The sequence below is a fragment of the Episyrphus balteatus genome, chromosome 1, assembly GCF_945859705.1.
Source record: "Episyrphus balteatus chromosome 1, idEpiBalt1.1, whole genome shotgun sequence".
NCBI classification, from domain to species: domain Eukaryota; kingdom Metazoa; phylum Arthropoda; class Insecta; order Diptera; family Syrphidae; genus Episyrphus; species Episyrphus balteatus.
Genome location: NC_079134.1, coordinates 133,625,134 through 133,646,289, shown reverse-complemented (window position 1 = coordinate 133,646,289; position 21,156 = coordinate 133,625,134). Strand labels below are relative to the sequence as shown.

General features: G+C 31.2%; 1 protein-coding gene and 2 long non-coding RNA genes across 6 annotated transcripts in view; 1 reads left to right on the top strand and 2 right to left on the bottom strand.

Moving 5' to 3' along the window:
- The window catches only part of LOC129914065 (feline leukemia virus subgroup C receptor-related protein 2), a 73,870-nt gene that overhangs the window by 15,586 nt on the left and 37,128 nt on the right, over nt 1-21,156 (bottom strand). For all 3 annotated transcript variants that reach the window (XM_055993117.1, XM_055993134.1, XM_055993126.1), the window contains exons 3-6: nt 18,654-18,765; nt 18,413-18,515; nt 18,177-18,305; nt 17,950-18,045 (exon numbers count right to left, since the gene is read on the bottom strand). In XM_055993117.1, the coding sequence (XP_055849092.1) occupies nt 17,950-18,045; nt 18,177-18,305; nt 18,413-18,515; nt 18,654-18,765 (440 nt within the window). The remainder of the gene's footprint in view (nt 1-17,949; nt 18,046-18,176; nt 18,306-18,412; nt 18,516-18,653; nt 18,766-21,156) is intronic.
- LOC129914093 (uncharacterized) lies at nt 2,774-9,235 on the bottom strand. The gene is made up of 2 exons (XR_008772137.1): nt 9,150-9,235; nt 2,774-4,184 (listed from the first exon to the last, which is right to left on the bottom strand). It is a non-coding gene; the product is annotated as an uncharacterized LOC129914093 (long non-coding RNA).
- Nucleotides 10,442-11,696, top strand: LOC129914083 (uncharacterized). 2 transcript variants are annotated; one of them, XR_008772135.1, is made up of 4 exons: nt 10,442-10,591; nt 10,730-10,930; nt 10,998-11,586; nt 11,640-11,696. It is a non-coding gene; the product is annotated as an uncharacterized LOC129914083 (long non-coding RNA). The 2 variants fall into 2 exon arrangements; XR_008772134.1 differs by having other exon boundaries at nt 10,998-11,347; nt 11,431-11,678.

Here is a 21,156-nt window from a genome sequence, read left to right as displayed (position 1 = left end):
ACTTTTCTTTATCTTCCAGGTCATGACTCAAATAGTAATTTTAGTGTCCTTAAGAAAAATTACTTTTCCAATAAGAATCTACCTCTTGTATCGCTTAGTATTTTTTAAATTAAAGCTTACTTCCATTTTAATCAAAATCTTAAACGTTCTTTTCCCTTTGCAATTCTTGATTTATGTTCTTGCTAATTAGAGTCCTTCAGAAATATTACAACAACAACACAAAAAATGTCTTTCACATTTATACCTTCTTCCATCTTCTACTACAATCCTACTTGAGCTATAATTAATTTTCTCATCGTCCAAAACCTTGATTGAAAGTGAACATTTCTCGTCCAAAAGCTTCAACATTGTAGCAATCCTATTATTCCCTGTTTCACGTTGCTCAATTTGATGAAAATAATTTTTCTGCTGAATTCATTTTGTGTGGAAATCCTTTACATTTTCCGTTTTACAATTTCCAAAGTTCCAACACACAAAGCATGTGCTAAAGAGTGAGAAGAAAAGAAGAAAGAAAAAAAAATCCCACTTCAAGTGTTAAACTGGAAACAGTGGCAAGCGAGGCGAAAGGCCTCACAGGCTAAGAGAGGTTGACATTTTACCTACCCTTATCCACGTATCCTTCTCTCCGACCGACACGCCGTAGTTGACACTTTTCATTTCCACCAACCACCACCCGATATACAAACCCCCCGCATATAACTATCCTAGCTAAATCCATAATGCCTCACAAGGTCGAGCTGTCTAACAAGTACCTACACTTCTCTTATAGCACGAGCAAGAGCTGAAAGAGGAGGCTGAGGAGTACAGGCATCGCTCGTCCTATTCGTATTCGAAAGTGTTGACTTTGACAACATCGTGAATGCTTTTTCTAATAAAATATACAACGGCAAGGATTATTATGCTCGTATTGTATATTTTTACGGTTGTTTGTATGTATTGGTTGGGTATAGGTGGCGCTGGGGATGGGGACGAGCTTGTGTTCTTTGATCGGATTGTTCTTCAATTATTGATGTTTAGTCAGCTAAATAAATCGAAATTCATAATCGCATTGCATCAGAAAATCAACTCTATAACTGATGTTCATTTGGATTTACTTTATTTCGATGAGTATAGGTGGCGCTGCTGGCTGCTATGGAAATGGAACACTTAAGCCGCATCAATGATGCGGTTTCAGTTTATTTGCGAACAATGCACATTTTATTGCAAGCTTAAACAAAAGTTGGAATTTAGTGTGCTTGAATTTACCAACAAAAAAAAATATAAAACCAAGAAATTTCCATTATTCTGTTGTACGGCTTGAAGGCTTTATATTAAATTCGCCTCAATCCATTTGCGTCTGGTTTATTTTCACGAGAGTATATTTTGTGGTAGGAACCAAGCCAACACAATGGTGACGAAAATAAGTAAAAAGTGGCAATTGTATGGGAAAGTGAATAAATTGTGAGAACTGTTGCAGTCGTTTTGGTGGATTTAAAATGAAATAAAAGCTACGTTGAGGCGAAACCGGACGGAAGTTGGCAATAAACAGGATGATGAGATTAGCAAATAAGTGTTAAATTGATTTTGGAGCGTTTTGGACAGTTTGGAAACAATTAAAGTGAATTGAATGGAAACTTGTGAAGAAATAATTTATGGTTGTTTGAAGTAGCAGTAAATGGAGTTATATATAAAGAATCAATTTAATTAGTAGAATAAAAAATTAGATTTAGGAAAAAATGTAAATTTTTTTCCAAGCGTGGTACCTATTAGGGGTGGGATCGCTATCAGCTAAAACGATAGTCGATATTTGATTGTCTCTCATTGGATTGATTTGGAGAAATTTTTTGAAAATTCAGTTTTTTTAGACAGAAGGTACCCCTGGGATAATTTTCGAAAATCTCAAAAAAATTAATGTGTAATTTTTTTTAGCTGAATGCATAGACCTATTAACTGTAATCTCATATCTGTTAACCAAAACTTGTTTCGAGACTTTAATCCGAAAATATCTGCTTCGGAATGAAAAACAAAAAAATGTTTCGATTGCAATAATTCAGCAACCCGAGCTCCTACAAACTTTTGGTTTTCAGTTATGAATAGCGTCTAAGGAGTCTTTTCTTTTGGTCTCTCATTGGATGGATTTGGAGAAATTTTTTGAAAATTCAGTTTTTTTTTAGACAAGGGGTACCCCTTGGATAATTTTCGAAAATCTCAAAAAATTAATTTGTAATTTTTTCAGCTGAATGCATAGACCTGTTAACTGTGATCTCATGTCTGCTAACCAAAACTTGTTTCGAGACTTTAATCCGAAAATATCTGCTTCGGAATAAAAAAAAAATGTTTCGATTGCAAATAATTCAGCAACCCGAACTTCTACAAACTTTTGGTTTTCAGTTATGAATAGCGTTTAAGGAGTCTTTTCTTTTGGTGTCTCATTGCATGGATTTGGAGAAATTTTTTGAAAATTCAGTTTTTTTTAGACAAGGGGTACCCCTTGGATAATTTTCGAAAATCTCAAAAAAATTAATTTGTAATTTTTTTAGCTGAATGCAAAGACCTGTTAACTGTGATCTCATATCTGTCAACCAAAACTTTTTTCGAGACTTTAATCCGAAAATATCTGCTTCGGAATAAAAAAAAATGTTTCGATTGCAAATAAGTGGTTAAAGTTGTAAAAAGTTAAACTTAAAAAAAAAAAAACTTGATGAATGTTAATTAAGAACAAAAATTACAAGGGGAAAAAAAATAAAAAAATTGTTCTTCAATGAACAAAAAAGAAATGAATTTTAATTTTCAAAAAAAATTTTTTTTTTTTTAAATCCAAAATTAAATAATCATGTTAATCAAAAAAACAAAAACTGACTTCTATGAATCAAATTTTATGGTTTTCTCATCGATTCTACAGTCAGAACTGGACGAAATTTACAATTGGTACAACATTGCAGGCACCAGCTTTCGAACACAAAAAGAATTATCAAAATTGGTTCAACCAGTCCAAAGGTAAGAGGTAACAAACAAAAAAAAAAATAAAATGCACGACTGGGGTCGCACGAACTTGCTCTTGCAGTTTAAAACACTTTTATGTTAGTTTACTTGTAGATTTTAAGAGCTGCCTCTATATAAAATTAAAGGAATTTTGTTGATTTTGGGGAAGAGAAAAAAAAATGTTTTTTTTATTTGACTTTTTTTGAACAAAATAAAAAAACAGTTTTATTGCAATTGCTTTGAATATTACGTTTGTAAAGTTTAATCAAAATCGTTAGAGCCATTTTCGAGTTATTTGGTATAATTTAAAAAATTTGTATGGGAGGTGCACTTTTTTGACTTTTTTGAGAAAAACTAAAAATGCAGTTTTGTTGCAATTGCTTTGAATATTACGTCTGCAAAGTTTAATCAAAATCGTTTGAGCCGTTTTCGAGTTATTTGGTTTGAATTGAAAAATTTGTATGGGAGGTACACTTTCTAAGCGAGATATAAAAAAACAAAAAAAAAAAACCAACTTTCAGAATTCCATAAAAATCATCTGTACCAAATTTGAAGAAAATCCGTCCACCCGTTTAGGCTGTGGAAATGTGTACAGATGGACGCACAACCGCACAGACGTACAAACGCACAGAGGGAATTGCGAGATCCACTTTTTTGGAATTATCCATCATCGTAATGTTGGTTTTGATTAAAACCTCAACATTTTTTTTCGACACGAAACCAATACTTGCCCTATAGAGCAAGTAAAAAACATTTTTTTTAATAATTCGTAAACACACTCGTCGAATTCGTCGTTCCACTCGTAAAAATCAAACAAATATTCGCGATTCACTTATTTTATTATAAAATTAGTACAAAGTTTAATTGTTAGAGCCTAGTATACGCAGCTGAAGCGAAACGAAATGGAGAGGATGGTTGCTAACTTACTACCGAAAAACCCTTAAAAGTTAGCGGAACCAAATTTTGCATGAAGGTTTTTATATTAAAATTAAATTAAATTATATTATCATTAAAAATCGAAACAATGCAATGCAAAAAAAACATTCATATCTATGACAAAATGGTATATTTTGAGAAAAGGGGAAATTTTGGGATATGCACTAAAAAACATTTTGGTACAATCTTGGAATTAGTGCTAATAGGCTAATTTTTTGGTTTCTATCTTTGTTTGGATATTCTATAACTTATGTCAAAAATCCAAAAAAATCTCATGTCCGCAAGTCCTAATGAAAAAACCGACAACTGCAGGATAACGAAAAACACAACCGATCAATCTGGTGGTAATAAGTATTCTCTTTTATTCAAATTAAATCTACTCTACTCTATAACTATATCTTATCTCTATTTTACAAATACATTTACATCTACTTAAATTATCTTATCACTAGTTTTCTTAGGATTCTAAACTAAAAATAAGTGTACAAATAGATAACGACGCAAGATACGATACATCCCTTTATAACAGCCATATTGCTCACAGATGTGTGTCATAAAACACAATCTCTGAGTAATTACGGTTATGTTTGCAAGGGATCAAAGTTACCCAGCGTCGCTATTTATTTGTTCTTCCGAATTATCTAAAGATAATTGAACATACTCCCGCCATTGGCATCATTGAAAATGTGGCAATTTAATGGTGTTAGGGTTATGCTGATCTTCAGAAACGTCGTCGTTGGAAATTGGTAGAATTATTGTGGTAGGATTCGCTTTTATGACGATGCTGTATGCCGCAAGTGGTGCTTCTGCAAGATATATTAACTGGATACAACGATTTGAGATTGTTCACCAGTATCTTCAAGAGTTGTTTCATCCTATTTTAATTTTACTTCAAGGAGGCACCGTGATGTCTTCATATGCCGTTTTTGCGAGAGTCCTTGACTCCATATGCTAAAAACGGTGTCAGTATTTTCTTCTTTCAGAACTCAATCCGATTGCTAGGATATGCAAGTGCTAACATCTGGTTGCCAATGGTACATCGATCGGGATTTGAATAGTCGATAAATAAGACCCTTGTCATTATTTATATCCAACATTCTTCATCGTCGTTTATTTACCATTTAAACTTGTCATAATATCGATCAAGGGTGATTAAGTCTTTTAAGCAAGTGTGGTATTACTGGAAAATTGGGAGCAAACCAAGGTCATCATCTCTTGAACATTCGTCTTTACTGGATTCGAATTTTATCAGTATGTAAATCCTAGATGATTCTATCAAATACTCCACTGCACTCACTGGTGATATCACATCAGCATACAATTTCACTGAATCAACCATTCAACTCTTGTAGTTATACCAATTCCATAGTCCATAGTAGTTGTTTTTTGGTCCGTCCAATGCTTCCTTCGGTTCGACGGTAAATTTAGGTGTAATTCTAAGATAATGTTATTATATTTCTTCTTATTATAAAACTTAATAAATAATGCCAGTTTACAATTTTTACAATATTTTAATTCAAACAATTTTTTAGTAAAGTCTATAAATTCTTCAATTATTCAAGATATTACAATGAATTAGACCGATTTTTTTACATTTTGAACCTGTTTGGAACATGAACTTAGGAAACCAAAATACTTATAAATTTTTATAAAAACACGAAATACCTACATGAATTTATTGTTCTCAACATGTACTACATCAATGAAATCATAAACAAGATATTTTTCTTAAACATTATAATATGTTATACAATTTTAAATGTTTTGTTTGACATATTTTAATTTCTTTTTCAAATAACTATACAACTTTTTATAATTAAATTGAATATTATATTGTTCAGTTAATTTATGCTAACAATATTGACTACAATTTATTTCAATTCATAAATGCGAGATATATTTTTCAGTTATAAATATATAACTTGTTTTGTAACCTTCCTAGGAAAAGGACGAGCAATGTACTTGAATTTGTCGAAGTCCCATTGCTTGTCCTTGCGTCTAGTGTGGGATAGAGGCCAATTTAGCCAAAGATATTCTTTGATTCCCTGCCACTTTCCCAGGGCATAGAAATAAATAATTTTTTGAAATGAATTAGTTTCATTTAAATAAAACGACAAAGTGTCATTAATTTTATTAAAATTAAAGATTCCTTTTAAATCTTTTGGAATCAGACTTAACCATCTTGATTTGTGATGGTTCATATTTAAATAATTGCCTTGAGGATGCAAGGTAATTATGAACTTTCCTGTTTCAAGTTCAATGCTTCTACACTGCGCTTGGGATCCTGAAAAGTGGAAATGTATATTACTACATGATTTAAAATAAACAATGAACATTCTCTGGAAGCCTGAAATTAAAATAAGTATTTTGAAAGTTAGAAAAACACCTTTAATAAAATTATTAAAATTATTTTGAGGACATACTCGTATTCCTACTTTATTGTTCGATTTATTAGTACAATATTTTCCACGTATAGTAAGCCATTTTATAATTTTAAGATAAAGGAAAGATTTCTTATTTAAAATCACAACAAGCAAATAACGATTATCGTACAACAATAATTTCCATTCCATAATGATTTCCTTGGACATACCAAAATATTGTTTAGAAATCTTGACAGAATACGTAGGAAGATCTTCATTTATTTTCGAATAAAAAAGGTTAGTGTAAGAAAGACTTTTTAAGCAGTATTTCAAAACACCAACTCTTGTAAAATTGGAGATTTCAATGTTTATTTTATGTTTTAAATTTATTTTAAATAAAAATTGAAGGTTTTGATCAATATTATCAAAAAAATACTCTTTAAAAACATCATATTTTGTTTTCAGCATTTTACTGTGTTTATTTTTAAATAATCCCTTTCGTACATTTACTTTTGAAATTGGAACACTTACAATTTTCTTCACTTTTTGTTCCTCGGAATCCTTGAATTCCTTGATCGTACAATTACTCAGTGAATTAATAAATGTTCCTATTAATTTTAGAGTTTGAGTTTCCATTGGAACATTAACTATAAAATCTTGTTCATCAGAACTTAAGCAACTAGAACCTATTTCTACTGCTGATGGGTAAGCAATCCCATCAAGTTCGTTTTCATTATATATCAGATTTAATTCTGAAATTTGTAGATCTTGAGTCTCACTTGGATTACCAAAGATCATACTTTGTTTTGTTTTAGAACAAATCAATAGGGAATCTACCCTTTCGACCTTTTCAATTTCTTCCTTATCGGAATCTTCATAGTTCGAAATCGGTAGAACTTTAATTTCGATTGGATCACTAAGTATCCTGTTTACTTCTTTACTGAAAATTGGCTTTTCATTCACCAAAGGACCATCAAGGGTCACATCATGTTCCTCCGCTTTGGAAGATACAAGTTTTTTATTAGTTTGAAGATTCACGTCATGTTGTTCTTCGTAAGAACATGCTTCGCTCGAAAGTAAGTGCTCTTCTTCAAATGACGAATCACTAAGGATAATCTCAGTTTCCGTACTAGGAACCTTTTTTTCTGCATGAAGCAAAGTATTGTGATTGCCATTGCAAATATCACAAGAACCTTCGCCACAACTTTTGCTTAAATATTTGCCTTTCAAACATTTGAAACAAAGTTTATTTGCGATTAACTTCTTCAACTTTTTCTTGTAGCTCAATTTAATAAATTTGGCACATTGATGAGTGAAATGAAAGGAATCACATCCCATAGCGCAATTATCGATTGAAGGTAAAGATGCCTTTAAAATAGGCTTTTTTTCTTGATGGGCTTTTAAAACTTGAGATAAGCTATCCTCCAAAGGAACCTTTTTCCTTTGAACTTCTGCAATATTTGAGAGCTTGGTTTGGCGGGTTTCGAAAACAAAACGCTTTTCTTCTGTAGCTTTTTCAGGATTTCTCAAGTCAAAATCATTTTCTACTGACTCTTGAGAAGAACACTCTACAAGGGGTTTCCACAACATACACTCTTCTCGAACATTCGAGAGTTGCGTTTTGGAACCAAATGTAAAGTTTGTATTTTCACACTCTTCATTTGAAGCTGTGTCTGAAGTTTCTATAGAAGGGCAATTGGATGCAAAATTCCCGCTTCTTTTACCAAAGGTACAGTTTCTCAGTAATGTCCCTTGAGGTGCAATTTCCTCTAAAGGAACTAGTTTCCTTTTTTCTTCTCGCATATATGAGAGATATGTATCTGAAATACTTAGGATGTTTCTAAAAGAAGAATAATCCCCAACTGAATTAGTAAGAATTCTTTCGGATTTTTTAATTAAAAATTTGAGGTGTTCTGTTGTCTCATCCTCCGATCCAGTTTCTGACACATATTCATCAGATAACTGTTCGGCGCAATCTCTTGCCCTAAGAAGAGAACTTAAGCCTTCAGTGCCTGTTAGGAAGTCCTCCAAAACTTCCTCAAAGTTTTTAATGGCTCGTTTGAACCTACTAATCACTTTGCTCGACACCTTACTTATTTTTGAAGCCTCATTTAATTTACTCCAAAGGTTCTTACCCGATTGTATATTGTTTCTTACCTTTGCAGCGCAGTTCGTCCTAAAGTATTGCATGTTACCACTGGCTCGTAAATCTGAGTCGGTTTCCTCAAACAGCCAATCCCAGTGGTCCAGTTGTAGTTTCCATTCAGTTAATTGCTTCCCTCTCTCCTCAAGGCTGGCCTCAAGCATTTCCCTTTTTAAGCTTAAAATATGTTGCCCGATAATATATTGGAGTTTTACAAGAGACATATTTTTAATTTATACGCGGAACACTTGGAGAAGAAAGAAACAAAACACGAACTTATAAGGACTTGTTCCTTATTAAACTTCGACTACACGCACTTTAGAACATTTTTTTTTTTTTATTAATATTGTGTGCTCTATAAAACACTAGGGGTCACCATGAAAAAACCGACAACTGCAGGATAACGAAAAACACAACCGATCAATCTGGTGGTAATAAGTATTCTCTTTTATTCAAATTAAATCTACTCTACTCTATAACTATATCTTATCTCTATTTTACAAATACATTTACATCTACTTAAATTATCTTATCACTAGTTTTCTTAGGATTCTAAACTAAAAATAAGTGTACAAATAGATAACGACGCAAGATACGATACATCCCTTTATAACAGCCATATTGCTCACAGATGTGTGTCATAAAACACAATCTCTGAGTAATTACGGTTATGTTTGCAAGGGATCAAAGTTACCCAGCGTCGCTATTTATTTGTTCTTCCGAATTATCTAAAGATAATTGAACACCTAATTTTCCTGGATTGATAAGGTGCAGATTTAAAAAAAATTGAAAAACTACACTTCAGATATTTGTGTCAGATCAACATGAATAAAGGCTTGGCCACACCGGAGGGTATGCGGTAGCGGTACGGGTAGAGGTAACGGTACTTGTATGAAAAAAATTCCAAACTGACATATCAACGTTCAGATGTGGAATTTTTTTCATACAAATATCGTTACCGCTACCCGTACCTCTACCGCATACCCTCCGGTGTGGCCAAGCCTTAAGGTACATTACTTTTCAGGCAGGGTCAGATTGATTTGTTTGTGGGTTTTGTTGGAATCAGCGTTAAAAAATACCTTGAAATGATATGGGTTAAGTTGGTTTGAGGAAAAATGAGTTTTCTTAAATATATTTAAATTTTTACTGCAGTCATATTTAGGGGCTGTTCGATAAACAATTTTGCTTCTATAAAGCTTTACAGATGCTACTGTTGCTTCTGTAAAGCATCATAGGACCAAAATTGTTTGTAGGGTGTATAAACCTACAAAAGGATATTAAAATTATTTCACTAATTTTTTGTATAAAATATATCCGTTATTAAAAAAACATGTTCATGAATCACATATGCTTCTTGGACGCTGTAAACGCGTTACAAAAAATAATTTATGTTCAAATGTGATTCATAGGACGTGATATTGATGTTTTTTTTCCAAGCAAGATTGTAGAGATGTTTTTCTACAAGTTTGTTTGGGACGTAGAATAATATTCGTTTAGTAGTAATGTTGAATCTTATATGATTCATGAACGTAGGAAACATGGAAAAAAATACAATTCATGAATCACAAATGATTCATTGGACAGTGAAGTTGTTAAAACCTCAAATTTTTTTTTCGCCACGAAACCAATACTTGCCCTATAGAGCAAGTAAAAAAACAGACTAATTGATAACCTCCTCCTTTTTGGAAGTCGTTAACAAAAAAAAAAATCATTTCTGATTATTATCAGTACGTATTAGTACGAGTGTATAAAAGTTTTTGTAAAAAAAAACGCGTTGAAGTTCAATAAAACAAGTCTTTAGGAGAAAGTCAAATAAGTTTTGAAAACAAAAAAATTTGTTTGACAACAAAATCAGTTTTTAGCGAGATATTTAAAACAAAAGAAAAAAAAATACCTCTCAGAATTGCATCTGTGGCTATTTTTGAAATAGCTTAAAAAAAAACATCTTGTCTTGGTATCAAATACCTATTTGAATTTTTCGAAAAAAAAAACACAATCTTACAAATCAATGAGGCAAATAAATGTAAGTTAACTTTTTGATTGATTTGTTTATTTTAGGAATTCATTTATTTATTTATTCGAAATTTATTTATGTCAAAAATCCTTTTTAGAAAATTTCTTTGTTAACTTCAATACTATCACTTGAAATTTCAATCCAATTAGATATCTTATCGAAAACAATGTAAAGGTAATTCATGACAATAAAATTTGAAATAAATAGATTTTGACTGACAGACAGAAAGAAGATAACAAAATGTATTGAATTTCATTTGAATTTCAAATTTATCAAATACAATCCACATTCATGTAATCTTACAACTTTCAGATGGTACATATACATAAGTTTATTGTTTTGGAATTTGCATTGTAAAACTGCTAACGACAGGTTTGTCCTCTCTTACCTAAATCGATTACAACATCCGTTTGGAAAATTCTCTACATAAAAGGATTTAAAATTGAACAATAAATTTTATTCGCTTACAGACAGAAATTTTGTGGTTTAAATCCAGATACATAAGAAAAGAAGGTAAGAGAAACATGAAATTTTTGTTTCGAAATTTATGGACCATTTTGGTATTATTTTTATTACAAAGGCAAAGATTGTATCCTTTTTTGAGGGAGGATAAGTTTAGTATGCTTGAATTCATTTCGAACCGAAAACATAACAAAATTCGGATCAAGCTCTTGATATGAGAATACTATGTATATATTAAAGAAATGTTAATTTGAGGTTAGCAACCTTTAAACTTGTGACAAAAAGAGCCCGAAGATGCATCAATTGCTTGGTTGAAAATTAAGGCAATCAACAGAATATCATAGCAAGGACTCGAAGGACTCTCTATTTAATATTCTTTCTGATAAAGTAACAAAAACCCTATGGGTATTTCCTGTCTGGGAAAAATATGTTTCGATATATTTTCTCAATTTTTATTATTCTCTCTGTGTATGTTTATTTGTTCATTTATTCTTGTATCATTTTTATTTTTATCCTAACACGATTTGGGATTATTTATATTGCATGAGCAGAACGTGATTCTCTTTTTGGAAATAAATGTCATTCGGGATTTAGATGTCATCTCAAAAGCAGAGTAAAAGTAAAACCGACACAAGCACACAAGACACAACGGTGCTAAGAAATGTTCATATTTGTTTGAAGCTACAACGGCAAACAAAAATTTTAAGGTAAATAATTAATTATTGTGTTTATAGCTTATTTTTAACTTGACTTATCCCAGTGCGGTTCAGGTGGTCCTTTCTTGTCAGTTAAAATTCTAGGTAGAAACATATGTTCATTATACATTCAACCAGTTTTCAAAATTTTCAAATTGATTTTGATTAACATTTGTGTGTCTAATGGAGCAAACGTCGCATCGTACTTTCAATGTAAAAGAAAAAAATTGTTTTGAACCGTTACTAATGGTATATGTCATAGAACCGTTTTTTTTCATTTCCGAATCACTCGTAACCGATTTCAACGAAAATACTTATAGTAAACGTTAATTGAAAAACTAAGTTTTCGAAAAATGCATTTTTGGATAAGGTTAACAAAATTTTATTTTTTTGGAAAACCAATTTTTTGTAGGTACCTAAGCAAAAATTTCAAAAAAAAAATTTCGAACATTAAAAAAAATGTGTCCACAAAAGCACGCTAGCCCGTATAGACTGTTAAATTGGGTCACTTAGACTGTGCGAAATACTTATTACCAGTGCTGGAATAATTGCTAGTTTGTATAGAAAGATAACAGTGAGCAAGCTGAAAAACTTGTCAGACTATAGGGTACTATATAGTCTTTAAGTCTTTATTTGGTTCAAATTTCACGTTTTTCAATTAAAATTTAAAATTGAAAAATTATTAGACTAAACACCACAGACAAATGAAAAAGAGGAAAGGGACAATCATCATATCGGATTGTCCCGCATTTTTTTATAGAAATCTGTCAGAAAAAAATTGAAATATAAATATACCTAAGATTTTTGGACAACGCCACCCTGCTTATATGGTATTTGTTTGAGGTTTGAGGTGTAAAAAAAATATTATGTCAGAGAAAATTAAATTTCAAAATTTGAATATTCAGGATTTTTAGAAATTTCACATTATACGTGCAAGTAAATAATACTTTTTTTGAAGTTAATTTAAATATTTATATTCCAAAACTTACCAACCTACTCAAATATTTTCATTTCTAGCATTTTATGAATAAATTTTTGTATAGTGTGTACAGCTATATTTTTTGTATTTTTGTTCTTCTATAGTTTCCTATTAAATTTACAGTTCTCTTCCATAAAAAGTTTGTACTGATTAAATCGTTCATTCATTCAAATCCACTTGAAAAGCTATAGCTTATTGCGTTTTTCGTTCATGTTTTTTTATTTTTTTTTTTTTTTGCAAAATGCACAAACCGCACGTCATATCGCATCGTCAGGCCGCACAATAAATCCAAATCTCCCCCCATAGAACTTTGCTTTAAATAGACCACCAAAGTGGTAGTTTTGTAAAACTTCACTTTGCCGCAATCAACATGATGGCCAAATACCATGAGTTTGCAAAAACTTCAAGGAATACTGGAAAAAAGTATAGTCAAGTGTTTGTATTTGTCTTGGGTTCTGGGATATTTCTGAACAATATTCTACTGCCAGTTGGCTTAACAACTATGCAGACTTATCCCAATAAATTTGCCTCTGCCTTTACCAAAAAATTAAATTCAAATTTTACGAACAAATGCGGAGGACCTGATGGCCAGTGTAGTGGGAATTAATTTCTTAGATTGCTATCCACTCGAAGAGGATAACGATTTGTGTGTGTGTGTGTCCGTAAATAGGTACTTGATGGAAATTTTGTGCTGATGTTTTTAAGTTTTCGTGTTGTCTTCTTGAAATGTATGAAACCAAGATGATTATAAAATTTAATTTTAATTTTATTGCAAATTGTTATAAATTGTTTAAAAAACACTTTATGATTAATTTTCCTCCTTAGAAAGTTGGTATTGTAGCAACCCTTTTCGCATCCATTAAAAAAAAAACAGTCTTTTGTCACAAAAATTCAGTAACACAAATTCTTGGAGAGTGAAAATAATTGTTATCTTTCCTTCATCTGAATAAACGAGTTGATTTTCAATTTTGCCTTAACAATTTATTTAAAAAATTCAAAAGAATATCATCACGCTTTGCTCCTTTAGTCTGCTCAGAGGCTCACCCCCTAACACAAACACATACACTCTCAAAAAAATTCAACTTTACACACAAATAAAAATACCATGTTTAACATTTTGAAAGGATATCCCTCACCTCGGTGTTGAAGAGGCACCTTTACATGGTATTCACGTTGATTTACATTTATATTCCGTGCTCCTTTTTCATTCAAAAATACTTACACACACACAAACCTACCAACCATATAAAACCATAGTAGAGCTTGAAAAAACTTTTTTAGGTGCATGGAGTCGCATCGCAGCCACCCAGAATTAGAATCAACCTCAACTGAGTTGTCGACCCACTTCTTGTCGTTTTGTGTTTTGAAAAATTTTCAAGAGAAGAAGTGTGCCATCCAAGGACACTTTATTTTTAGAAAACCTCCTCAGCTAGCTCCTAGACGACTAGTATACGACAACGACAACGTTGAAGCAACAATTTTTGTTTTTGTTTTATATATTCTCTCATACTCGTACACACGGTTAAACTATGTGAGTATAATATGCATATAGAAAAATGGAATACAACGTATAATTAATTGGATTCAGGACAACGTCAATTCGACTTTGACGACAATGTCCTGGTTTTTTTTGTCTTTTCCTTTTGGACAAAGCGCACAAATTGAATATTGGTCTTATCCGAAAGATGGTTTGTTTTTCTTTTTTGGGGGATTATTCAACCAAGAAAATGGAAGGCTGATGACAGTTTTTTTTTTTTGGGGATAAGAATCATAAGGGATGCTCGAAAATTGATATGCATAATGAATATACCTATACCCACTCTTTTTTTTATACTTAGATTCAGTCAAGGATAATATTGAAATTAGATGAGATAGAAATAATGCGATTGTTGAAATATTTGATGGAACATTAGGTATAATTAATTATTGCAATCTATTTTCCATCTAAGCTTACCAAAAAGGAATTAGTTTTATATTAGATCCTACCTTTTTACTTTACTTGGAATAAAATCAATGAACGTTTAATGGTCCGGAAACCAAGATTGTCCATGAAACTGGGTAAGGTAAATGGTGGAAGGGTGTCCTTACTTGCAATTGCAATATAGGTAGATACTATTTTTTGACCAAATTTTTAAAACCGTTTTTGAAAAAAAAAATTATTTATTTTTGGATACTAAATCCAAAAACTTTTTTGTAGACTCTCCAAAAATTGCTACATACCGGCCATTTCAAAGTAACGGAGAGGACATATTTATTTCTTGAAACTTGGTGAGTATTAAGGGCTCATCATAAAGTTAATATTCATGAAGTTTCTTGATAATGAAACTTATAATAATGATAATGAACCTAACTGCTGGCACAAAAAGTACTGAAATGTTGAAGTGTACCAAGTTAAAGTTTGGTTTTAAATTTGTATCAATAAAATTTTGATTGTTCTCTTGACAATTTTTCTTTTAATTACCAATTTTTAAAGTTATTTGAAAAATTGCCAAGTAAACAATTAAATTCATTTTATTGATACAAATTTGAAACCAAACTTAAACATAGGAGAACTTGGCTCTTTTCTAAACAGTATAATGTTTTTGTTATGATTTCACAACTTTTTGCAAGGTACCTATAGCTTTAGAATCTAAAATATCTTAATATTTGCTGAAAATTCTTTTGTACAAACTACCATTGTACCAAATTTCAAAATTGTAAGATTATCAGAAGTGCTCTATAGTAAATTGATGAAAATTCAGCGAAATTGGGCGTTTACCACGCCCCCTGTTGTATACACCACAAGACCCATCACCGTGTAAAATTACAAGTTTCCACGATAGCGGGAAGCTCTTCATAATTTTGATGATCTGTCAGTCAGTCCGTGAGTCAGTTAATCAGTAAATCAGTGAGTCAGTTACACTTTTCGCGATTTTAAAGCCCTATATCTCAGAAACTACTCAACGTATGTAGTTGAAATTTTGTAAGGAGTTTGGTTTTGACCAGCTCAACAAATGAAGTGAATTTGAAATTTTTGGAATCTTTGATGTGGAAGTTAGAGTCGACGAAAATAGCTTGAGTTGTTTCCTGTAAATAAGGGTGCAGTGCCAAAGATGCTAGAGAACTTGGCACTACCGTGCCCCTTGATTAATCTTACGGTTTTTGAGTAATTCAAGAGTAAATTTTAATAAATACGCCAAAATTGCGTTAGTGATTTTATTCACTTTTTGCATTTTCCGAGAATATTTACCATAGTATATTAATGATAATTTTTTTTTTTTAACCATCAGAAAGTACTTAGAGATTTCAACGTACAAAATGCCAGACGACTTTTTGAAAAAAGCTGATATTTTGACACGTGAATTTTCGATTGAAAATTAGTGTGTTTTTTGTTATATGTAGTCAAAATAAGGTAAAAAAAACAAATATTTAAAAAATAAAATGCAAGACTGGGGCCGCACGTACTTGCTCTTGTAGTTCAAAGTATCTATATCTTAAATAACTATTGGAAATTAAAGATTTTCGTTAAATTAAAAAAAAAAAAAAAAAATAAAAGTAAAAAAATTCCATTTAAATTTTTTTTTTCAAAACTTTTTTAAATTTTTTTTACAATTTACACTTCAAAATGACAAGAAATATTTGTCTTCAAATTTGGAAAAAAACTGGCTTAGCGTTTGATAAAATTTACAAAATATATCAATTTTGCAGAAAACGGCAACGCCATATTTCCGTTCTCCGAAATTTTTGTGCAAAACTAAAAACGCAGTTTTGTTAGAATCACTAAGACTGTAACGAACGCCATTATCGAAATCGTTAGAACCGTTTTCGAGAAAATTGCAATAAGTCATTAACGATACACGGGAAGAGCCGACATTAGCCATTAAAAAAAAAGAAATTATCATATTTCCACTATCCGTATTTTTTGAGAAAAACTAAAACCGCAGTTATATTAGATATACCTACAGCATTACTTGTGCCAAATTTAATCAAAATCGTTAGAGCCGTTTTCGAGAAAATTGCAATACCTCGAAAAGTTTGTATGGGCGGTATACGTTCTAGGCGAGATATTAAAAAACAAAAAAAAAACCAACCTTGGAAATTACGAAAAAACTATCTGTACCAAATTTCATGAAAATCTACCGAACCGTTTAGGCTGCAGCTATACTTGTACAGATGGACGCACGGACGCACCGACGCACAGACGCACAGACGGACGTCATGACGAAACCCACTTTTTTGGACTTCTCGATTATCGTAATGTTAGTTTTGATTAAAACCTCGAAATTTTTTTTTGACACGAAACCAATACTTGCCCTATAGAGTAAGTAAAAATAAAATAAATTACAGTATATTTGGGACGTAATAAGGTAATTTTTCACAAAATTTCGTTAAAAAATTTCTTTTTTTTTTTTGAAAAGATAAAAATAAAAAAACCAAAAACTAGGTTATTTGAATTTTTCACATAAATTTTGAGGTTATGTGAAAAAATTGTTAATATAAAAGTTGTAGATCTTTTTATCACCTCAAACCTTTTTTCATAGGTTTTGTAGTTTTGGGAGTAATCGAGATATACCATATTTTACCATTGAAAACTAAACCCACCCATTTCCCAAACTCGGCTCGCCCGTATTTAAATTTTTCCATTCATTTTTATCATACTCACCTCCTTTTCCAATGGGTTTCATTCTACTATTATTTACTTTTACTTTTTAATGTTTTTGAAGGCTTTGGCAGGGGTTTTTACTGCTAGTGATTTTTTATAAAAAAAATTTTTTTTTCAAAAATAAAACGACCCGATAATAAAAAAAAAATCCAAAACTTCTTTGTTACAACTGATCATTTAGTAACCTAGTTCATGTGATAATTTTTTACTCAAAATTAAGTTAGTATAGTGTCATTAAAATGAAAGGAGAATGGGTTTGAGGTTCGAGAAAATTCCTTTATTATTCCATATAAAGATCTAATAGAAAGTAATTTTTCATCTCTATTTTTGTGAACTTCTTCAAAATTAATTATTTTGTAGATTAAATCTACCACGTCTATATTAAGGTACTAAATGGATAAAATTACAACTCAACCAACCTATTTCAACAACAGGAGGCAATCTGTTTTCCACGCAAGTCTATCCACACCGCCTAAATTATAAAATAAGCAATTATGTACCCAACACATACAAAGACACATAATAAATTGAGGGACTCCACCCGACAATCAAAAAACCCATTTATAATGTCACCCCTTTTTGCAATACATCAAATTAAATTGTTTGATGTGCTTATTTCAACACTTATGATACCCTTCTACATCCATTAGTGTGACATATTTTCCTCCACTGCCGGCACTGTCTATAAGACAAATTGTCTCTCATGATACAATAAATTGAACAAATAGTAAAAAAAAAAAAAAAAACAAATTACCTGATTGCCAAAGACACCGACACTACACGCTGAAGATACTTGATCTGGTCCAAACCAGACAGCAGCCACCCTGGCCGGAAGTGACAAGATGCAAACCTACAATTAAACAAAACCATCAGATAAACCGTTAGTTTGTGGTAACACAGTTTCTGTCATATATCACTTTAATAAGGACTTGGCATTTGTCTCTAAACCGTAACAGAAGTTTAATTAAGATGCATAATTACCTGTGCAAAAGCCACAACTGCTTGTCCGATAAAACTAACATAAAACAACTCCGGATCCACGGAGAAGACTTTTATCCATGCTCCTATGCAAGTGCCACACACACCGACCAAAGCTGTTATTCGCAGACCCTAAGAGAAAAAGAGAGTAAGTTGATGAAAAATACTTAATCAAAGTTGTCCAAGTCTATCGATGCAGTTTTTTTTGTTTGTTTTATTTTTAAATGAATAATATTTACCATTTTATCAAGGAACCAACTTCCAGGGAAAATCAAAGGAATATACAGAATCATGTATATCATGGACGTCCAATCGACCCATTTATCACTAACGCCATAGTATCTGTGTGTTCATAATGATTTTTTTTTTTTTTTATTATTAATGTTGGAAAAGTCAACAATAAAAGTTTACAGATTAAAACGGGTATATTAGGGATAATGATGGGGAAGAAAACTTATCAAAATGCGGAGGCAAACTTACTTTGTGACAATATTGTTAATTATACTGTACTGGATCCATTGCATGGCATTTGAGGCAGAGTAGAATGAAAAGAGGATTAAGACGGCCCATCGTCTTTTGTAGACTTTGAATTCTGTAATATAAAATTTTTGTGTTTAAGAATTAATTAGTTTTAAGTGGAATTACACAAGCTGAAAAGAATAATTAAAAATTCCTTGTATAATACATTCATCAATGTATCAATGAAAGCCAAAATAATAAATAAATTATTTATGCACAAAAGAAAAATTTAAAACTATGTACGATTTCCGGTAACAAATGTCTGAAATGGCTCAATGAGAAATTATAAATAGTTCGATTTCAAGAAGTTCATAAAATATTAGCTTTTTATGTTCTAGAATTTTGTCACGATCGAAAGAAGAAAAAGAAGAAAGAAAGGTAACAGATCGTTATCCTACTTTTCAAAATTCTGGTCATTTATCAAGGTAGGTATGTACTTCATTAGTCATTTTAATAATTGTAAGTTAGACAAGAAGAAAATTATATAATCTATATGTAATTTACCCTAATGCCTAGTACGCAACTATAGTCTCTATTACCGAAAGCGACTAGCTATGTATAAAGAAAAAAAATATCATCAAGTACTCTGTATGTCTAAATTAAAAAAAAAATAATAAAATTCGAAAATATTATTTAAAAAGAAATATTTAAATAAAATTTGTAAAAACCGCCAATAAAACTCTTTTGCATCAAGAAAAATGGTCAGGATATTAAAGTGTGTGTGAAAAAAAAGACACAACTCTTCAAAGGTAACAATTTCAATATTTCTTTTGGCGAAAAAGCCCAAGAAATTATGACCAATTATACAAAAAAAAAAAAATACTTCTATTTAAAACACAGTACACATAGTGAGGTAATATATTCCGAACGTTGTCAAAATTTGTTTGTCAAAAATGGGCACCAATCTGTCAGGTCGGCCTTCAATTTTTATATTTCAATCGCAGTAAACAGGAAATTTGTTTTTGTTTTAATTTATAAAATGTCATTTAAAAATATTATAAATTGAAAAATAACAAATTTTCTTCGTGTTTCATCGTGGAAAATGATAAATAATTGTTTAAAAATTAGTGGTGTGCGTGGTTTATCGGTTTTTGTGCGTTTTTCGTCGGTATTTTAAACAATTAAGAATTCGGTACCTGACATTGGTCGCCAAAGTGTCATGTTTTGACAATCTGGCGACCAATGTCAGTTCGGAATATATTACTTTTTTATGTGTACTGTGTATTTAAAATACAATTCTACATACATACATATTTCATTTCATATTTCAAGTAATTTAATAAAAATCAAAAATAAAGTCTTAAGAAAGAAAAAATTTGGTGTTTGAAAAAAAAATTTCGATTTTTTATTTTTACAAAATACATTTTTGGAAAACAAGTTAGTGAATTTGTTTAATCTAATTGTACTCATTTAATCTCATATTTTCATATAGGTATGTATTTTCCTGTTCTGGTAAAAATTTCTATATATTACAAAACGTCACCGCCTTTCAATAAAACTCCCTAAGGCCCAATTTATTCACCCTATAATATATTTAAGGTCTCCATTAAAAATGAAAAATCTGTCAAATCGCATATACAAATTTTAAAATTTCCCTTTTTAAATGGCGACTTTAAATTTAATGGAGTGTGAATAAATTGGGCCTAAGTCCATTTCGACTTCAATTACATTTTCCAAGTTAACCCATAACGGAAGCTCTATTTATTACAAAACAATTCACTGTGTAACACTCAAAATATCCGCGAGTGGAGACCTATCACATTTTGTAGAGCTAGTAGCACTAATTGCGAAACGGTATTTAAAAATTCCTTAACACCTCCAAAATCTGCGTTAGGGGCAAAAAACGGTTTTTTGGACCTTCACCCATTGAACAAATTCTATAGGTCGTTTCAAATCAAAAGTCCCATGGAAAATTGAGCAAATATAAAAAAAACTCATTCGCTTCCTGGAAGGAAGTATTTATGAGGCAGCTGAACTTTTTCTAAAATTACGATAAAATAATGAAGAGCAGTTTTTGATATCCCTATTTTAATTAATTTATCCGTCTGTGAGGTTCACTGGGTTAGCCTAAGAAAGCAGAGGCAAGTCTCCCGGGCTTGCATCACTCCATATCCGCGGACAATACAAAAAAACATACAATTATTATTTAATTATTTATCATTTGAAGACAGTTGGGATAACTTTGCCGAAAATATTATCATAGGACTAGGTGAAATGTCCAGTTTATATGATAGCAATTCATAACTTAAAATTCTATTCACATCTTTTCATTTGTATAATTGGGCAGTAAATATCTTATTATTATTTTTCAATTATTTTGGAGTCGTCATCGTCACCATAGAAATCATAAATAAACAAATTCAGATTTTTCATTTGCTTATTTTTTCTCTAGCATTTCTTTCATTCAAACAAGCATAATTTGTTTTTTTGAGTTGATTTGTCGCAATGAGCCAATAAAATTGAG